At 41.6% G+C, this 17,510-nt stretch overlaps 1 protein-coding gene across 2 annotated transcripts in view; it reads left to right on the top strand.

Annotated features, from left to right (window-relative positions):
- The window catches only part of CEP152 (centrosomal protein 152), a 65,610-nt gene extending 54,659 nt beyond the window's left edge, over window positions 1-10,951 (top strand). For both annotated transcript variants that reach the window (XM_073653072.1, XM_073653073.1), the window contains exons 23-28: window positions 2,804-2,980; window positions 5,066-5,156; window positions 6,402-6,505; window positions 7,370-7,526; window positions 7,786-7,889; window positions 9,863-10,951. In XM_073653072.1, the coding sequence (XP_073509173.1) occupies window positions 2,804-2,980; window positions 5,066-5,156; window positions 6,402-6,505; window positions 7,370-7,526; window positions 7,786-7,889; window positions 9,863-10,707 (1,478 nt within the window). In that variant the 3' untranslated portion in view covers window positions 10,708-10,951. The remainder of the gene's footprint in view (window positions 1-2,803; window positions 2,981-5,065; window positions 5,157-6,401; window positions 6,506-7,369; window positions 7,527-7,785; window positions 7,890-9,862) is intronic.
- The last annotated feature ends 6,559 nt before the right edge of the window (window positions 10,952-17,510 follow it).

Here is a 17,510-nt window from a genome sequence, read left to right as displayed (position 1 = left end):
GTTTTTATTCTGTGGCTGTAAACAAGGCTTTTATCCATTCCCTGACAGCAAGCTGAGCTTTTGATGATGTTTCATGGAAATACAATTATTATACAAAGATTAAAGTGATTTTTCTGCGCTTCACCCCCATTTTTGTTAATCTATGCTGGCTATAATAAAGATCCTCAAAACATTATAGGCCATTAACATGATCTCAAAAAAGTGCACTTGATACTAAAGCGTGCCGTGGTGCACGAAAAAATTCCAACTCCTGACTATAGTTGAAAAACTAGGAGAACCGGAGGTTAAACTGGTATATAAAAAGTTTTATTAATTATAAATACAAACAAAGTCATGAAAATACAATACAATAGAGGTAACAGGAATACGACAGAAAATAGTGAAAGGGCCTGCAGCTGAAAGAACACATCCTGCAAAATACCATCTACCTAAAGTGCAGTGCAGGTAGACAGAACGTTGTTTTGGTATATTCACAAATAAATGTTAATTTCATTGGACAGTGTCATCAAAGTTATGAAGGTATGAACCTTACTAACAAATGCAGGGATTTATCAGCTGGTGGAGGTGGGCTAATGACAGCCTCAACGTGCGTTTCGCGATGCTGTATAATGCTTTTTCAAGAGGCGATGTGTACCTGGGGTAGGGAGGACCTTAAATATTCATAATGGTAGTCACGTGAACCACCACGTGACCCGAATCGCTTAGGTAAAGTGGGCGGTAGTAAGTGACCAAGCGCTCATTACCGCAAGCGCCACACATCACCATCGAGACGGTCACATGATCCGCCACGTCAGAAGTGTAAATCTTGGTGCTCTACGGTGCATTCGCCGCGCGTCTACCGCATCGACATGTGGCCCCGCGCCATCATGCCACACGCGCAAGCATGGGAGCATGGGAATCCATGACTTCCGGACATGCGCAAGAGGCATAGAGACGGCCGGGGACGCGCATGACGCTGAATCGACGCGACTCAGGCCCACCACGCACAGGAATGCACAGGTGAGGAGTTTAAAACAGATGGAGCACAGAAGGATCCACGTGAAATAGCAAAATAGCAACTTGTGTTGTATAAGCATATCATAAGAAATATATTGTAAGTATAAAGCATATATAAGCACAACTAAAGGCAGAGGTAGCAAAATACAATAGTCTATTCCAAATAAATTTGTTGGTGTTCAAATGATGATGTTAGCCATAATTTTAATTATGGGCAGATGAGTCCAAAGATGAGGCAAATAAAGAAGGGTCCATCCCAACACCAGATACATAGTAGAAATAAAAGGGGTGACAAAAACAGAGGAAAGTAAGAAACAAATAAAAACAATTAAAACACAAGAGACCGCGGCCATGCAACCAGGGGGAGGGCATGAAATTAAAATCTACGAGGACAGAGACCAGGTCACAAAAAGGGGGCAAAACTCAGGGATTCGTTAAGATATGATGATATGCTTATACAACACAAGTTGCTATTTCACGTGGATCCTGCTGTACTCCGTCTGTGCGTGGTGCACCTGCGCCTTATCGATTCGGCGTTGTGCGCGCCCCCGGCCGTCACTTTGCCCCTTGCGCATGTCTGGAAGTCACGGATTCCCGTGCGTGCGCGTGTGGCATTACAGCGCGAGGCTGTGTGCCGATGGCGTATGCGCCGTAGAGCGCCCAGATTTACACTTCTGATGTGGTGGCTCATGTGACCGTCGCGATGGTGACGACTTGTGGCGGTGAGTGCTCGGTCACTTACTACCGTCCACTTTACCTGAGCGATTTGGGTCACGTGGTGGTTCACGTGACTACCATTATGGATATTTAAGGTCATCCCTACTCCAGGTACACATCGCCTCTTGAGAAAGCATTATACAGCATTGCGAAACGCGCGTTGAGGCTGTCATTAGCCCACCTCCACCAGCTGATACATCCCTGCATTCGTTGGTAAGGCTCATACCTTCATAACTTTGATGGCACTGTCCAATAAAATTAACATTTATTTGTGAATATACCCAACCAACGTTCTGTCTACCTGCACTGCACTTTAGGTAGAGGTATTTTGCAGGATGTGTTCTTTCAGCTGCGGGCCCTTTCACTGTTTTCTGTCGTTGTATTCCTGCCACCTCTATTGTATTGTATTTTCATGACTTTATTTGTCTTTATAATTAATAAAACTCTTTATATTTCAGAGGTGAAATTTTCGGTCGGCAATTTTTGTCATTGCACGTTCTCCTCGAGCCTTCCAGCCAAGAATGGGACAGAGGGCCCGTGTACTCTGCAGTAATGTGGGCAGCTCTAGTTCTGTGTCCTTGATTTCCTTTGGTGTTTTTTCTGTACGATATTGTTATACAAAGTTTTGGATATACAGAGGTATTTTGTCCTTAAAGCATTATTTCTAAGGAAAGCTGACTCCCTCCATATGGAACCTAACAGACCCTGCTGTGCGTGTGGCCTAATTATGACGTGGCCCTTATGTCTTGCATTGATGTATGATTGTTTTTTGTACCCATTTTAATTACTTATAATGTAAAGATAATCTGTATTTGCATTCTCAAAGGCTTCATCTCCAGGCTTTTTTTTTGTGACAGTGTATTGTTTATCCCATCCTTGCCAAAACTGTGTGTACTTGACTGTTGGAGCAGGAAATGCCTCTGACCATGGCAGATAGTCAAGATCCTTTCCGCTTTGAGGAGCGTGCGATCTTGTCTTGTATTACACATAAATAAAACATAAGTGTATTGGCTCGATACTTTGCATGGAGACATCTTTGTGAAAGTTAATGATGACCGCAGTGTCGTTGCTTTGTATCTTCTTCCTGTAGGTGAACAGCTGAAAAGGAAAGCTGACAATTCTGCGTTCTGCTGCTGTGAAGACTGCTTGCAGCAACTTGAGAAATGCAAGAAAGACTGTCAAGAACTACGAAGCAAACTGGATAAAGCGTGTCGCCATCTTCAACAAGCCGTGAAAGACCAGAAATTGAAAGCAGAGCAGTTCAAAAGTGAGTGATATTTCCTGCAATCGCACTTCTACCTCTGGTACATTTCTTGGCCTTAGGGTCTGCCTGTAGCAGCCAAATCTCCAAAGTTCTGGGGGCATAAGCCTTTTAACTCCTAAGGATCCCTTGATTCGTATTGTGTAGCACTGCCAGTACATGGTACTGTTCTACCATCGGACATACAGACCTAATTCTTCCCCCTTCTCAGAATTTGCTACATTTGCTTCTTATTTATTCAGTTCTCTGTGTTCTGATTAGATCAGTAATGTTAAAGGGAACCTGAAATTGGATACTTGCTGACTGATCCACTGGCATCATGTATCAGATACTGGCTTAAAAGTTGCGGCGGCGGCTTCTCCCTACCCACTGCTAGTGATTGACGATCTCTCCCTGACTACATGTATAGGGAGAGACCTGTCAGTCCAGGGCAGTGGGCGGGGAGAAGTCACCAGGGTCCCGCCTATCTGACTAGTCTACAGTGCAGCTTGGTTCCCTTTCTCTTTCATTATTCTCGTTTTACTCTTAAACGCTGCAGTATGTGTGGGACGGTAACATTATTTTCTATATCCCATGCTGTTGATTACTTATCTTTGTTTTGATAGAGAGCAAACAAGCAATCTGAATCAGTTTCCATCCCTGCTGTAGAAGTGGCAGCTTTAGGCTGGGGCTATACGGCTACTTTGGCCACAACACAAGTCCAGCAGTGAAAGATCACGGTCTACAACATCATAGCTAAATGCAGGTGAATGGGGCTGCATTGCAACACGCGAGATACTGCAACCTCGATAAGCAACTTGCAAAAAATCCAACTCTTTCTGGCTTTTTGATACTTGCTTGTCACAGTACATGCAGGTCACAGGGCATTCTCCTGCATTACGCTGCGATATTGCAGTGGCATAGAGCGATCTTTGGCCTCGGCGCAGGTCATGTAGCCAAAGTCACAATGTAGACCCGACTTAGCTGGCATTGACTTCTGCAGATCTTAGTCCCGGTGATACAAATTAAAAAAACGGTGTCCAAGATTTTATTTGAATGTCCAACTTCTGGATGTTTCCATTAACAGCTAAAATGATGAAGAACTGAACGTATATTAGATTTGCCTATATACACTGAAATGGCCTCTGTCTTCCACAGGGAAATGACTTCACAAGGTAAATTAATGGCATTCTTACTAAGCTATAACATGACACAATAAAGCTCCCGCATACTACTTATTCAGAGCCAGTATTCCTCAGATCCTGAAGATGGTGGTAATGCATTTCAGTAGAGACATGCACAGCATTGTATCACACTCCTAAAGAGAGGGAAAAACATGAGCAAGTGGTAGATAGACATAGATTTCGATCTTGGTTGTTTTTTTTTCTATCTTTTTAACTGCTTAACAACCTATAATGTGCATTTTCATTCTAGGTCGCTAAGCAAAGTATGAAGTGGGCTCAGAAGCTGAGCCTGCATCATACCAGGCATATGCCGGCTGTGTTACAAAGCCGACTTCTGCCTGTAACTGCAGCGACCAGGGTCAGCTCCAATCTCTGCGGTTTAACCATTTAAATGCCACTAAATGACAGCAGAATTTAAAATTCTTTCATGGCCGGTGTGAGCGTACACTGGCTACTGTTGGCCACATGTAACGTGCTTTTGGGGAAATAATAGGCTACTATGGGAGCTGGGAGGGCCCATTAGGGGCCTGATAACTACCATGTTAGTCCTGTGAAACTCCACCACAGGCTGTAGAAGACAAACCATCATGTGGCTATGTCGACAGAAGAATAAACACTATGGCTCCTGTAACAAGGGGAACAAAAACTGGAAATTCCATGGTCATTAAAGGGTTAATGTGCAGTCCATTAGGTGAAATATTTTGTACTATGTGCTCTTTCTTTAGGAGCCCTTCTTTTTGGTACTTCTGGAGTGAAATGTGGGGTAAGATAAAAGGTTGTACCATGCAGGGCATGGGGGACCTGACTGGTTCCCTTTAATAATGGTAGTAATCATAATAATAGGATTTCTAAACCGATGTATGTGCATATTCTGTTTTCAGGATAGCGCTGTAGAAGGAATTCCTGACCAGTTTTAGTTTAATTTCAGATAATGAAATTGTTACACAAAATCTAAGAAAAGAAAATGCTGAACTGCATAAAACTCTTGGAGAAGTGAACAGTAACCGCACGTCACAGAGGTGAGGATTTAGTTTTTGTTCTTTCTTTTTATGTTCTTTTTGTCTTTATTTCTGATGCTCATGTTTATCAGCGGCATTTAGCATTTTTGTTTCTTTCTATAAGGATCTCTCCATCTTAGATTTAATGAGCTTTGTCAGATTCTATGGTGAATACTGTCCTTTTTTAAAAAACCTGGACTCAGAAACCTCTTTTATCAGTACTACTTGTCCCATGTAAAGCCCTCCCATACACTGTAGATAGCGGTCTGCCATACCATGCTTCGGCCATTGTTTGGCTGGGACCTATCTCTCTCCAACTCTCTTAAGCCCCCGTCTCACATAGCGAGATCGCTAGCGAGATCGCTGCTGTGTCACGGTTTTGGTGACGCAACAGCGACCTCACCAGCGATGTCGCTGTGTGTGACACTTTGCAACGATCAGGCCCCTGCTGTGAGGTCGCTGATCGCTGCAAAGTGTCCTGGACCATTTTTTGGTCGTTGCTCTCCCGCTGGTCAGCACACATCGCTGTGTGTGACCAGCAGGAGCTGCGATCAGGCTGGTAACCATGATAAACATCGGGTTACTAGGGGCACACGCGCACCTAGTAACCCGTTGTTTATCATGGTTACGAGCCTGCTAAAGTGAGCGGTAACCTCCCGCTCACTGTAGCAGAGTGGTAACCATGATAAACAGCGGGATACTAGGTGCGTGTGCCCCTAGTAACCCGATGTTTACCATAGTTACCAGCCTGCTCCTGCTTCAGCAGCCTCGTAACCAGGAGCAGGACATCGTGGAAAGATTCTTTCCACCATGTCGCTGCTCCCCTGATCGTTGGTGAGCCTGCCTGTTTGACAGCTCACCAGCGACCACATAGCGACGCAGCAACGATCCCTGACAGGTCGCATCGTTGTCGGGATCGTTGCAGCGTCGCTAAGTGTGACGGGGCCTTTACACAGAAGCGCTCCTACCACCAGGCACTTCTATATTCTTTATGACAGCCACTGCCAGACGTCTCGGACATCTTATCTCTTAGAAAACAAAAAGATTGGACATGCCAGATCCTTAACTTTCTCAACATTACTTGTTAGGTGAGAGTCAGGAGTCCCCCGTACGCATTAGATTGTGGGTTCGAACTATCTCAGACTCATGTATGGGGTCCTAATTTTGTGACAAGATGCAGGGTAGCACGGAGATAACCTCTTTACTGTATGTTTAGATAATAAATCCATTACTTTAATACTTATTCTTTTACTCTTTTCATTGTAGTAACCAACGAGATGGGGGTTCAGAGAAGGGCTGCGCTCTTTGTAGAGGAAATGCTCTAGAAGAGATGCGTGCTCAGTATATCAAAGCTGTGGACAAAATAAAAAGTAAGTTGACAACTCATTTTTTTTTTTAATGAAAACCTCTATAACTGATAATTTCTAGCATCTACTTTTGTTTTTAAAGAATCGATAACAGATCCCATTGACTCCCAGTCAGTTGGGAAGAAGTGCACATGAGACTGTCCATAAGAAATGACTGAAATCTGGTGAAGCCAATTAAGGGGTATTCCCATCTCCAAAATCCTATTCCAATATGTAATAGGTGTAGTAATAATAATAATATTAGCAAATACCTCCAATTAGAAATGTAGTATAGTTCTTCTGATTCGCTGTGTCAGGGCATTGCAGTAGTTTAGGTATCCATGGTTACGACCACTACAAACTGTCACTATGAGTGATCATAACCATGGATACCCAAGCTACTGCAATGCCTGCACATGGGGTAAGCAACAGAGTAAATAAGAAGAGCTATACTACATTTCTAATTTGAGGCATTTGCTATTATTATACCTACTACATACTGCAATAGAATCTTGTAAATGGGAATACCCCTTTAAGCCAGTGTGTACAAATACTTGGAGAGTCAACCAATATTTTGTAGCTTTACTATGGTAGACCTCCAAATATAGTAACACCAATTATTTAATAATCCCATAAAATCCTGCGTTTTAGTTTGGTTGCAAGCTCTTTACCACCCTTTTAGGTCAGTAGTCATTGTAAAAGTTAACTAAAAATAAAATGTAAACTTATCACTTGAAAACAGAATATGTTTTCCCCAGTCGTGCGGAGGTTCCTAGCGATTGTAGACACTCTGATTACTTTTGCTCTTGCTAATGGACATTACACCACCATTACTATGTTCTGTATAGACCATGCACTAGCGTTTTTTTTCTCCTATTGATTAAACAGATGACATGCTTCGTTATATACATGACAGTAAGGGAAGAGCCGCGGAAATGTTGAAAAATGAAGTTTTAAGAGAACGGCAAGAAACGGCTAGGAAAATGCGCAAATATTACTTGACCTGTCTGCAACAATTACTAAAGGACGATGGAAAGAATGATGGGTGAGTGTAAATCAGCAGCTTCTAAAATGCTCTACTGGTCAATTCTAGGCTTGGAAAAATGTCATTGGATTTGTGCATTCAGACAAAAGGCAATCAATTTTTTTTATGTGGAAACATAAGTGTTTCTGAAAGTTGGCGCTGCTCACTTTTATGTCTTTTTTCAAGGTGATTTTTCTTTTAAATAAATGTTATCAGGAAATTGTGTGGTATATAACTGTTTTACATCTCATTATTCTACTAATGATCTTTGATTTATTAGAGCCGAAAAGAAAATAATGAATGCTGCAAGCAAACTTGCAACTATGGCAAAAGTGTTGGAGACCCCAGTCTCTCAAAAAACAAAAAGTAGAAACTTTCGAGTGGGTATGTATGTAAACTTTTGCGGGTACATTTATTATGTTTGCACCTGTTTAGGCCTGAGCCTTGCCTTTCTTGCCATCTTTTTGTTTCTGCCTGACATTATTTGTTTGAGCCTAAAAGAATTTGGTTAGGTGACATTTCCAACACTTTGGATTTCAAACTTTGTAAGCACACAATGACTGATCAAACCAAGCACAGGCACTCGGTTGTACAGTTAGTACAGCTTCCCAAACTACTTGTTTTTTTTTTCCATCCAGTCCTGTCCTCCTTTGGCTTTGGTAAAGTCAGAGCTCTCAATTAAGCAAGAAGCAGGCAAAGACGGATGTAAAACAAGTAGTTGAGAAGGTGACTGAACTGTTCGACCACTCCAAGGGTGCACAGAGCACTTGTTTCAACAGTTATTTTTTGCTGACAGACTCCCTTTACGCCATATTTAAATGTCCATGAAATAAGGTTCATGTATACACAATGATGTACTGACTGACCGTGGGTCACACAACCTGAACTCCGCAGCCTCATAGGCATATATAAGGCTGAGAAGTTTGAGTTGTGAGACCCTCAGCAAATCTATACATGGACTGTATATCAAGGATGTCTAATTTCGGCCTTAAATACAGTGAAACGTGTTGTTATAGAATATGGAAAAGTTAGTATGTCGCAAATATTTAGCACAATTCATTCCTGCGCCAACTTGATTTAAAGAGACAAACAAGTAAAACGGCATTCAATGCAGTTTGGCACATGACCCGTGTGTCAGATTAATCACTCAAAATTGCTAATGAGCTTGACAGTTGGCAGGCGTAAAGATAAAAGGCACAAGTCTACCCTTTTTTTGTTAGAAGCTGGTGATTTGCTGAAGGTAGGCCAGGTTTTGGGATGACTTCTGCTCTGTATTTCTATAGCGCAAACATATTCTGCAGCCTTTTCCAGTTCAGAGGATATATGTAAAAGGGAGATCAGACATTACATAGTGACAAACTGATCAACAGTTCAAAATATAAAAGTGAGTGCCCTCCTCACTAGAGCTTACAATCTATGAGGAAATGTAGAGTACAAGGATAAAAAAAGTTCTTGTTTTGAACCAATATTCAAGCCATGTTTTGGTTTTAAATGGATTAGTACACTTAAAGGGAACCTATCATATCCCAAAACGCTATTACCCTTCAGATATGGGATTAATCTGCTGGTTAATAGCATTCAAAGCTATGCGGCTGCTGCTTTGAAAGCCGGCTACTGGGATGAATTGAATCTTATTCCTCCCAGAAGCCTCTGGCTTTCAATCATAGAGGCACGGCCAGCATGGTTTCGGTTATTGCTCAGTACATAGTGACTGACAGCTGGCTGTGCAATGCATCAACGCAGAGCTGGCTGTCAGTCAGTGCCGGGGCATGGTTACAGCCGCCACTTACTATGTACTGATCTTTGACTGAAGCCTCGTCTCAATGACTGAAAGCTGGAGGAATAAAATTAATTTTCTCCCTGTTGCTGTGCTTTCAGTGCGGCGGCCACACAGCTTTAGAACGCTATTAACCTGCAGATAAACCTCATGCAGGTTAATCGTGTTTTGGGACATGACAAGTTCCCTTTAAGACTTTTAGGGCCAGTCATCACCAAGTACATGTGTGCGCACAGATATGAAGTCCTCCTGTGGTGCATAATAATTTACTCCAGACATTAAAATTATGGTACCCAATACAAAGTGGAGAAAATGGCATTATATTCTCTGCTAGGAAATGTGGAGTAGTATCCAGCAAGTTCCTTTTGCTTGTGGACTTGTGTAGTTGGAAATATTATGGCTTACAGTAGCCTTACACTAAGGCATAATGAACTTTTCTATACCCAAGCCCTCTGATGCCGCAGTCACAATTTACTCTGTATACTTCATTTGACATATGACTAGCAGTCTTGACATGGCAGATTACAGTGAAATGGCTTAAACACTGTATCTTTTATATATCTTTTCGATCTTTAATTAGGAATTGCAGTGAGCCAAGATGAAAGTGACCCTGAAGCAATTGAGCCAATGAGGAATGTCTTAAGCTGCCCAAGTAACAGATCAACTGGTGGAAACGCAGAACAGAATACCCTGGACGAGCTCATCAGGAGGCATGTGAAAGAGAAGCTGGATGGGGGCAGATTGCCTAACACAGAAGATCCCACCACCAGTAGACTTGATGTGTCAAAGCAATATGGAAAGGACAACATTGAGCATAAAGCTGCAGGGCATGTAGGACGGTCTATGAGCACACCTCTGGATGACGGTCTCTCTTTCAATGGTCGAAAAGTTAATGCAGATTCTCTCCAGGTGACATTTCAGAAGCAGAGTGAGCCGTCTGTCTTCCATGGGCTACAAGATCACAGAAATTTGAAGTCCAGACCAGATAAACGAAGGTTTGAGCTCCAAGAAACTCCAGTGCGGGATGAGAATGGAAGCAATGACTGGACCTGTATGGATAGTAAAGGACCTTTATCAACACAGACTGCACAAAGCTCTGTAACCCATTTAAAGGCTTTGTCTCAAAATCTGAACATTCCTGGGAATTTTTCAGCAGCAGGTTTATTTCCCTTTGTGGAGTCAAGTCATGATGGCTTTGGCAGCAGATACGAAGGTCAGAATCACTCGGCACATACTGCAAAGAAGAGAGATCAGACTCCTGGTACACAGCATCCTAGTAAAGCTGGGGGTCACCCCTCTGCAGCTGTTGAATCTAAGCCATACTCCGATGTAGGTCGAGGCAGCCAGCTACTTTCACGGAAATTATTGCTGGATGTAGCATCCCCCCAGCAGGACAGCGGCTTTGACAGTCCTTTGCTTACTTAAGTTTTAATTTTATCAGGAAAAATGCTCAAAAGGCTTTTACTTCTTGTCCGTTTCTCTAGCCGTGCAAATTGTTTCTACAGAATGAATCGACTTATTTATTTTCTTCTCTCATGTGTATAGTTTTGTGCCCTTTTTTATACTTTTATTTTTGTATGTGTGTTTGTTTGTCAAAAGACTTATTTTTATATTTGTGCCTGGTTTTGCATAATTATGTTATTTAAATAAAGATCATTTTATTATTTAACCTGCTTTTTTTAATTAACATACATATGATATATGTTGGGATCAGCAGCTGCAATGCTCACATGATGCCCCTGCTAGATGTTGATGCCAGAGGAACGGCAGTGGTTCTGCGCTGACCTTCTTCTTTTTTTTTTTCTCCCCCTCCCCAAGACGATTAATATGGTGCTGCAACAGATTAGTTAAAAACAGATGAAACTAGGATAGGACTTAGACCTAGACTTCAGTGTCTCATCTGTTTTACACCGATCCCTATAGATTTTAGTGGCCAAGTCTAATTCTCAAAATTGATGAAAATAGGACCTGCTCTGAGTCTCACTGACCAGAGGCCCGGATCCATAAAATCGTCCGAGTTTCATCCATATGGTGGTCAGTATTCAATTCCTATGGAATCAGTTTTTTTAAAATTGCTAGTCCTTAACATTTAGAAGACTAAATATGGTTCCCTCTGTTACTAATTGAAATTTATCTGTAAAAAAAAATAATCATGCTATATGGATGATCTGATTTTTTTATTTATTTTTTTTTGCCCACCCATAGACATGTGTATGTCATTGTTAATGTAACCTTTTTTGCAGCTGCAGATTTTACACAGCTGGTATATTGTATGGCAGGGGCGCACAACAATTTTTGGTCCAAGAGCCACATTGGTTCAGTATGACAGTCGCAAAAGAATTTAAAGGGATACTTACATGAATACATCACCAGAGCCGTCATCAGTACATTTGGAGATTTTATGCTCCTAAAACATAAGTATGAACACACCCAAACTTACACTGAGTTTTTGGAGCATAAACTCAACCAAATTCAACTCATAATCTCAATACTAAGTTTTGAGAATTTTTCAGTTTTAGCATGAAGCACATTATGGATTGCTACATGATCAGAACCACCGTCAGTACATGACTGCAGCGGCAGAACCACCGTCAGTGCATGAATGCAGCGCCATAACCACTATCAGTACACAGATACATCTCTAAGCTTAGTACAGTGATCAATTGCAGTTTCAGGTTAGCCCCATATACACTTGTGTCATGTGAACCTGCAACTCCCAGTAAGTCCTTTAACAAAGGTAAGGAGATACTGGGAGTTGTTGGTACTTGTTATCATCAGACTATGAACCATACAGAAACCACAGTACTGATAAGACATAGTCAGTATCACAAATAAACATTTAAATCCAGGTACCTTATAGGTGACCTCTTCTCTGATTGAAGCCATTCCCATCTCTCTTGTCTCCAAACCTTTTGTCATTGCACAGACGCCATGATGAGATTCCATGGCTAGAGCTAGTCTCTGCAGACTTCCCTCTTCTCATGTTCAGCAGCACTACCCAACATGGTGTCCTAAAGAATAAAATAATTATTATACTGCCCTATAAATAAAAATATCTCCCATGCTGTGCCCCTGAATAAATTAACTGCCCCTCACTGTGCTACCTGCAGAAAATATCACCCCCAGACTGCCCCTCTTTATAATATTACCCCACACTGCTCCTGTCCATGAATGCCCCCCACACTGCTCCTATCTATAATGTCGACTCTCCACATATTTTCCCTCTCCAAAATGTCTCCCACATTGCCTCTCTGCATACAGTGCTCCCTTCACAATTTCCCCATTCCCCTCCCATTGCCCTATAAGGTGCTCTGATAATAAAAATAACACGAATACCAACCCCTCCTATAATAGTATATTTAATCTTTGGCTCTTCATGCAGTGTTAACTGTCTCCTGCCACGTCCTCACCACCTCTGCACTGTGGCGCCATGTGATGGGGTCACTGTGTCATCGCGCTGCTGCATGTCGGGGTGGGGGGTGACGAGTGGTGCTCTGCTCTGCCTCTGTCCTGGCGCTGAATTGCTCAACCGTATTCGCATCTGAAATACGTGGCTACATCTGAATACAGGAGGATGAGAACCGGCGAACAACGTCCTTCAGCGGGATGCATGCGGCCCACCAGCCGTATGTCGTGCAGGCCTGCTCTATGGCAACATACCCATATGGGCTGTGTTCTGTCAGTTTATATTCTGAATTGCAATGTTTTCATTTAATGTCTTCACATGTTAGGAATCCATGTAGAACAGTGCTATATATTTTCCCTCCTCTGTGATAGGGAGTAGTCTGGGTCAAGCAAGGTAATGGCAATGGATGAATATAGGTTTTTATATGCCCTTATTAAAATGCCTAATTGTTCTACATATGATATTGGAGTGACCTCTTTTGCTGAAATCTGCCTCTTTGGAGCTTGCGTGCGTAGTGTAAACTGAGGTGTCGTCAATCCTTCCAACATTCCTCTCTGTGCGTCAGTTTATATGAATGCATACATTTCTTTTTACCTCTTTCAAAGGCAAGTTTCCAATACTTCTTCACTCAACTTTTTTAGGGACACAACTCTGTAGCATTAGCACATAGTGGGCTTTAAGCGGTTGTTCAGTCAAGATATTGATGACCTACCCTTGGGATTGGTTACCATTATCAAAACAATGGGTATCTGACACATGGCAACCCACTGAAAAGCTGTTATAATCTACAGTGGTGGCCAAATGTAAATGAATAGAGCTTGAATGGCACCTCTATTCAATGTGTAGCTGCAGCTACTGGGTGCTGCAGAATAGATCCTGAATGGGGGTGGGTGGCAGTCGTTGGGCCCCTCCAATCTGATATTGATAACCAATCCTAAGGAAGGTCTCCATCTCTGCCATGTTGGTTCACCTATGAGAATGATAACTTAATTATACTGAAGTATTGAAGATTAGAGTATAAGCAATCAGATGATTGCAGATTCTTTGGGGTAAAAAATAAAGAAAAAAGGTTTTTACAAAATATATAAAATAATTGTAGCTAAAAAAATAAATAAATTGGTGTCATTCAATGTGTTAAAGTCTATTTTATTAAAATATAAATGTAACTAAACCATTTGCTAAAGACCAAAAAGGAAATCAAAATCAAAATGCCAGAATTTCCATTTTTTGTTTATTTTTTTTTTTAAGTTCAGAATTATTTTTTTTAACCATTCAAATATTTTAAATAATTATACATTTATTATCACTGTAATAGCCATGACTGGAAAATCGTTCTGGCAAGTAGTTTTTACCACACGAAGAAACAATGGTAATATTTTTCTTTTTCACAATTTATTATTACACTGTATGATAAAAATTAATGATGTCAATGAAAACTACAACTTGTCGCCCACAAAACAAGCCCATGCACGGCTATGTCAATGTAAAAATAAAATTAAAAAAAGTCCTTCCTGGAGGAAGACGAGGAAAAAATGAACACTGACAATTGTGTTGCCACAAGAGTTGAGACTTTGAACATTGTTGACCAGTGTGTGTAGGTGAGTGCTGTCTCCTGTTTACTGCGGCTGTTGGCTGCACACAGGATCACACAATAGCGGGCAGCCATTGCTGACAGGAGAGCGGGATGAGAGCATGTCAGGGTCCTGCAGTGTGTGTTTGGTCTCATCCCCCTCTCTTGTCAGCATCAGCCACCTGCCACTGCATGATTCTGTGTGCTGCAAGATGCTGCAGACAGGAGAGAAAGCACCTGCATGAACACAAAGGCATCTGGGGAGCATTGCACATAAGGCGGCATAATGCTGCACTGGCTACGCCAAGGGTGCACAGAGGACCCCTCAATTACATATCTAATAAATAAAATCTACAGTACCAGTATGATTTTTTTTAGAGGAGTTAATTGTTCTATATGAATGTTTAAATGGTTTAATTTAAAGGGAACCAGTCATGTCCCCGAACATTATTAACCTACAGATACAGGATTAATCTGCAGATAATAGTGTTACAAAGAAGTTCAGACGCCTTACTGAAAGTAAAAAAACACAAAATTTGAGCTTGGTTTAAAATGGTATACATGCAGCACATAAATGCACGTTTCACAATGGCCATGAATCAGAAAAACCTACAAGAAGCAAAATGAAAATAAACCGTGCTGTAAATAAGTAAAAAGCAAGTGCATTTAAATAAAATAGGGTTCTTGGTAACATTTTTTTTTAACAAAAATAGTATGAAAGCTATCCCACCAGCGACAAGGTGAACCGGTTCCTAGTTTGGGCCTGGAGCCTGTCTGCCCTTATTCACATATTGAGGTCAACTTTGACACATGGTAAGGTTTTTAATATTAGACAGAGTAGGTTCTATCCTGAACGGGTTCACCTTGTCGATGGTGGGATAGCTTATATACTATTTTTGATCAGGGACAGTGTTACTAAGAACCCTATTTTATTTAAATGCACTTGCTTTTTACTTATTTACAGCAGGGTTTATTTTCATTTTGCTTCTTGTAGGTTTGCCTTACTGAAAGTGCGGCACCGAGAGAAAATTAACTTTTATTCCTTTTGGGAACTGTCGTCTTTCAATCATAGAGTTGTGGCCGAAACCGCTCCAGGCACCGCTCACAGCATTGTAAGCGGTGGCTGTAAGCACGCTCCTGCACTTTGACAGCTCACCCCGCAGTGCATCTGTGCAGAGCAAGCTGTCAATCTAAGTGCCACAATGTGACTAGCTGCTCTGGGCACGCCTCTATGGCTGAAAACTGGTGGCTTCCCGGAGGAATAAAACAAATTTTGCGCCTCCTAGCTGCACTTTCAGTAAGGCCGCCTTCACACGTCTGTGTTCACAGTACGTGTGGGCTAAGTTTTCAGACGGAAACACGTCCACACGCTCACCCATAATAAATCTATGGGGCTGCACACATGTACGTGTTTTCACACAGACCATGTAACACACATGTAGACGCGTCCATTTTTTTTCTGGCAGCAGGGATGACCATACGTACCGCAAAAGTGCACTCAGATTTCATAAAGTGTGACATCCCTATCCTGTCCATGTGACGCGTACCGAAATAGAATGCAGAATAGAAATTACAGATGTTTAGGTGTTTAAAGGTGTGCAAAACTAGAGATAAATAGATTAGATATCCATGAGATAAATACATAGTGCCTTGCGTGTGTTGGTTACTGTACTTCTATTAATCTAATAAATGAAAAAAAATGACGTGAGGTCCCCCCATTCTTGATAACCAGCGAAGGTAAAGCAGACAGCTTTGAGCTGATATCAGACTGGGAAGGTCCATGGTTATTGGGCTCTTCCCAACCTAAAAATACCAGCCCACAGTCGCCCCAGAAGTGGCGTATCATATTAGATGCGCCAATTCTAGCGCTTTGCTTCGGCTCTTCCTGATTGTTCTGGTGCGTTGGTAATGGGGCTTGGGGCTGATATCAGCTGTGATTTGTCAAAACAGCTTAATGATGGAGTGGTGTCTATCAAACACCCCCATTACTAACCCAGTATTAAAAAAAAAAAAAAAAAAAACACAAAAATATTTTATTTGAATAAACACTCCCCCACATTTTCCCTGGTTCACCAATTTATTTAAAAAAAAACACCATGCAGGCCCAATGTAGTCCAGGGAATCCGACTTAGTCCACAATTGGAAACCTGAAAAACATTAATAAAAAAAAAAAAAATTCCCACACAGGTCCGATGTAGTCCAGCGATTCCCACGACATTTCCTGAATCCGGCCCTGTTGACTGTGAATAGTAGTAACACTATTCAGTAACATTACAGCTATTCACAGTTGCTGAGGCCAGATTCGGGGAACGTTGTGGGAATTGCTGGACTTCGTCAGACCTGCGTGGGAACTTTTTTTTTTTTTAATAAATTGGTGAACGAGGGACAGTTTCTTGTTTTTATATCTCTCTTTTTATGTTTTTCAGGTTTCCATTTGTGGACTACATCGGCTTTCCTGGACTATGTCGGACCTGCATGTTTTTTTTTTTAAATAAATTGGTGAACCAGTGACTGTTTATTTAAATAAAGTATATATATATATATTTTTATTATGGGCTTAGTAATGGGGGTGTCTCATAGACACGTCTACATTACAAACACCAGGGCTTGATGCCAGTTGTGATTTTTGACAAATCACAGCTGACATCAACCTCAAGCCCCATGACCCCGATTGCCAACGCGCCAGGGCAATCAGGAAGAGCCGATGCAAAGCACATCTAATGTGATGCGCCACCTCTGGGGCAGCTGCAGGCTGATATTTTTAGACTGAGAAACGGCTCAATAACCATGGATCTGCCAAACCTGATAATATCAGCCCACAACTGTCTGCTTTATCTTTGCTGGTTATCATAAAATGGGGGGGGCCCCACAGCATATTTTTTTTTTTCATTTATTTATTCGCTTAATACATATAGAGTTATCCACACACACACACACACACACACACACACACACACACACACACACACACACACGGCACTAATTATATATCTCATGGATATCTGTCTATCCCATATCACCTACTCCATATCTTATCTATCGATCTAGATCTTTGCACATCTTTAACACCTAAACATCTGTAATTTCTATTCTGCACTCTATTCCGGTAAGAATAGTCACACAGATTGTACACACTGACAGCCAACAGAAAGCCACACATATCGTAAAAATGGACCATCTCACTCGTACGTTTTTTTATGTGGATGTGTGAAGGGGGCCTAAAGCTGCCAGACAGCTTTGTGACATGATTAA

Source organism: Phyllobates terribilis, unplaced genomic scaffold (genome assembly GCF_046119375.1).
Source record: "Phyllobates terribilis strain yellow unplaced genomic scaffold, ASM4611937v1 Scaffold_11__3_contigs__length_659146591, whole genome shotgun sequence".
Classification (NCBI taxonomy): Eukaryota; Metazoa; Chordata; class Amphibia; order Anura; family Dendrobatidae; genus Phyllobates; species Phyllobates terribilis.
Note: the sequence above shows the minus strand (reverse complement) of the source record. Positions and strands in the feature narration are given on the sequence as shown.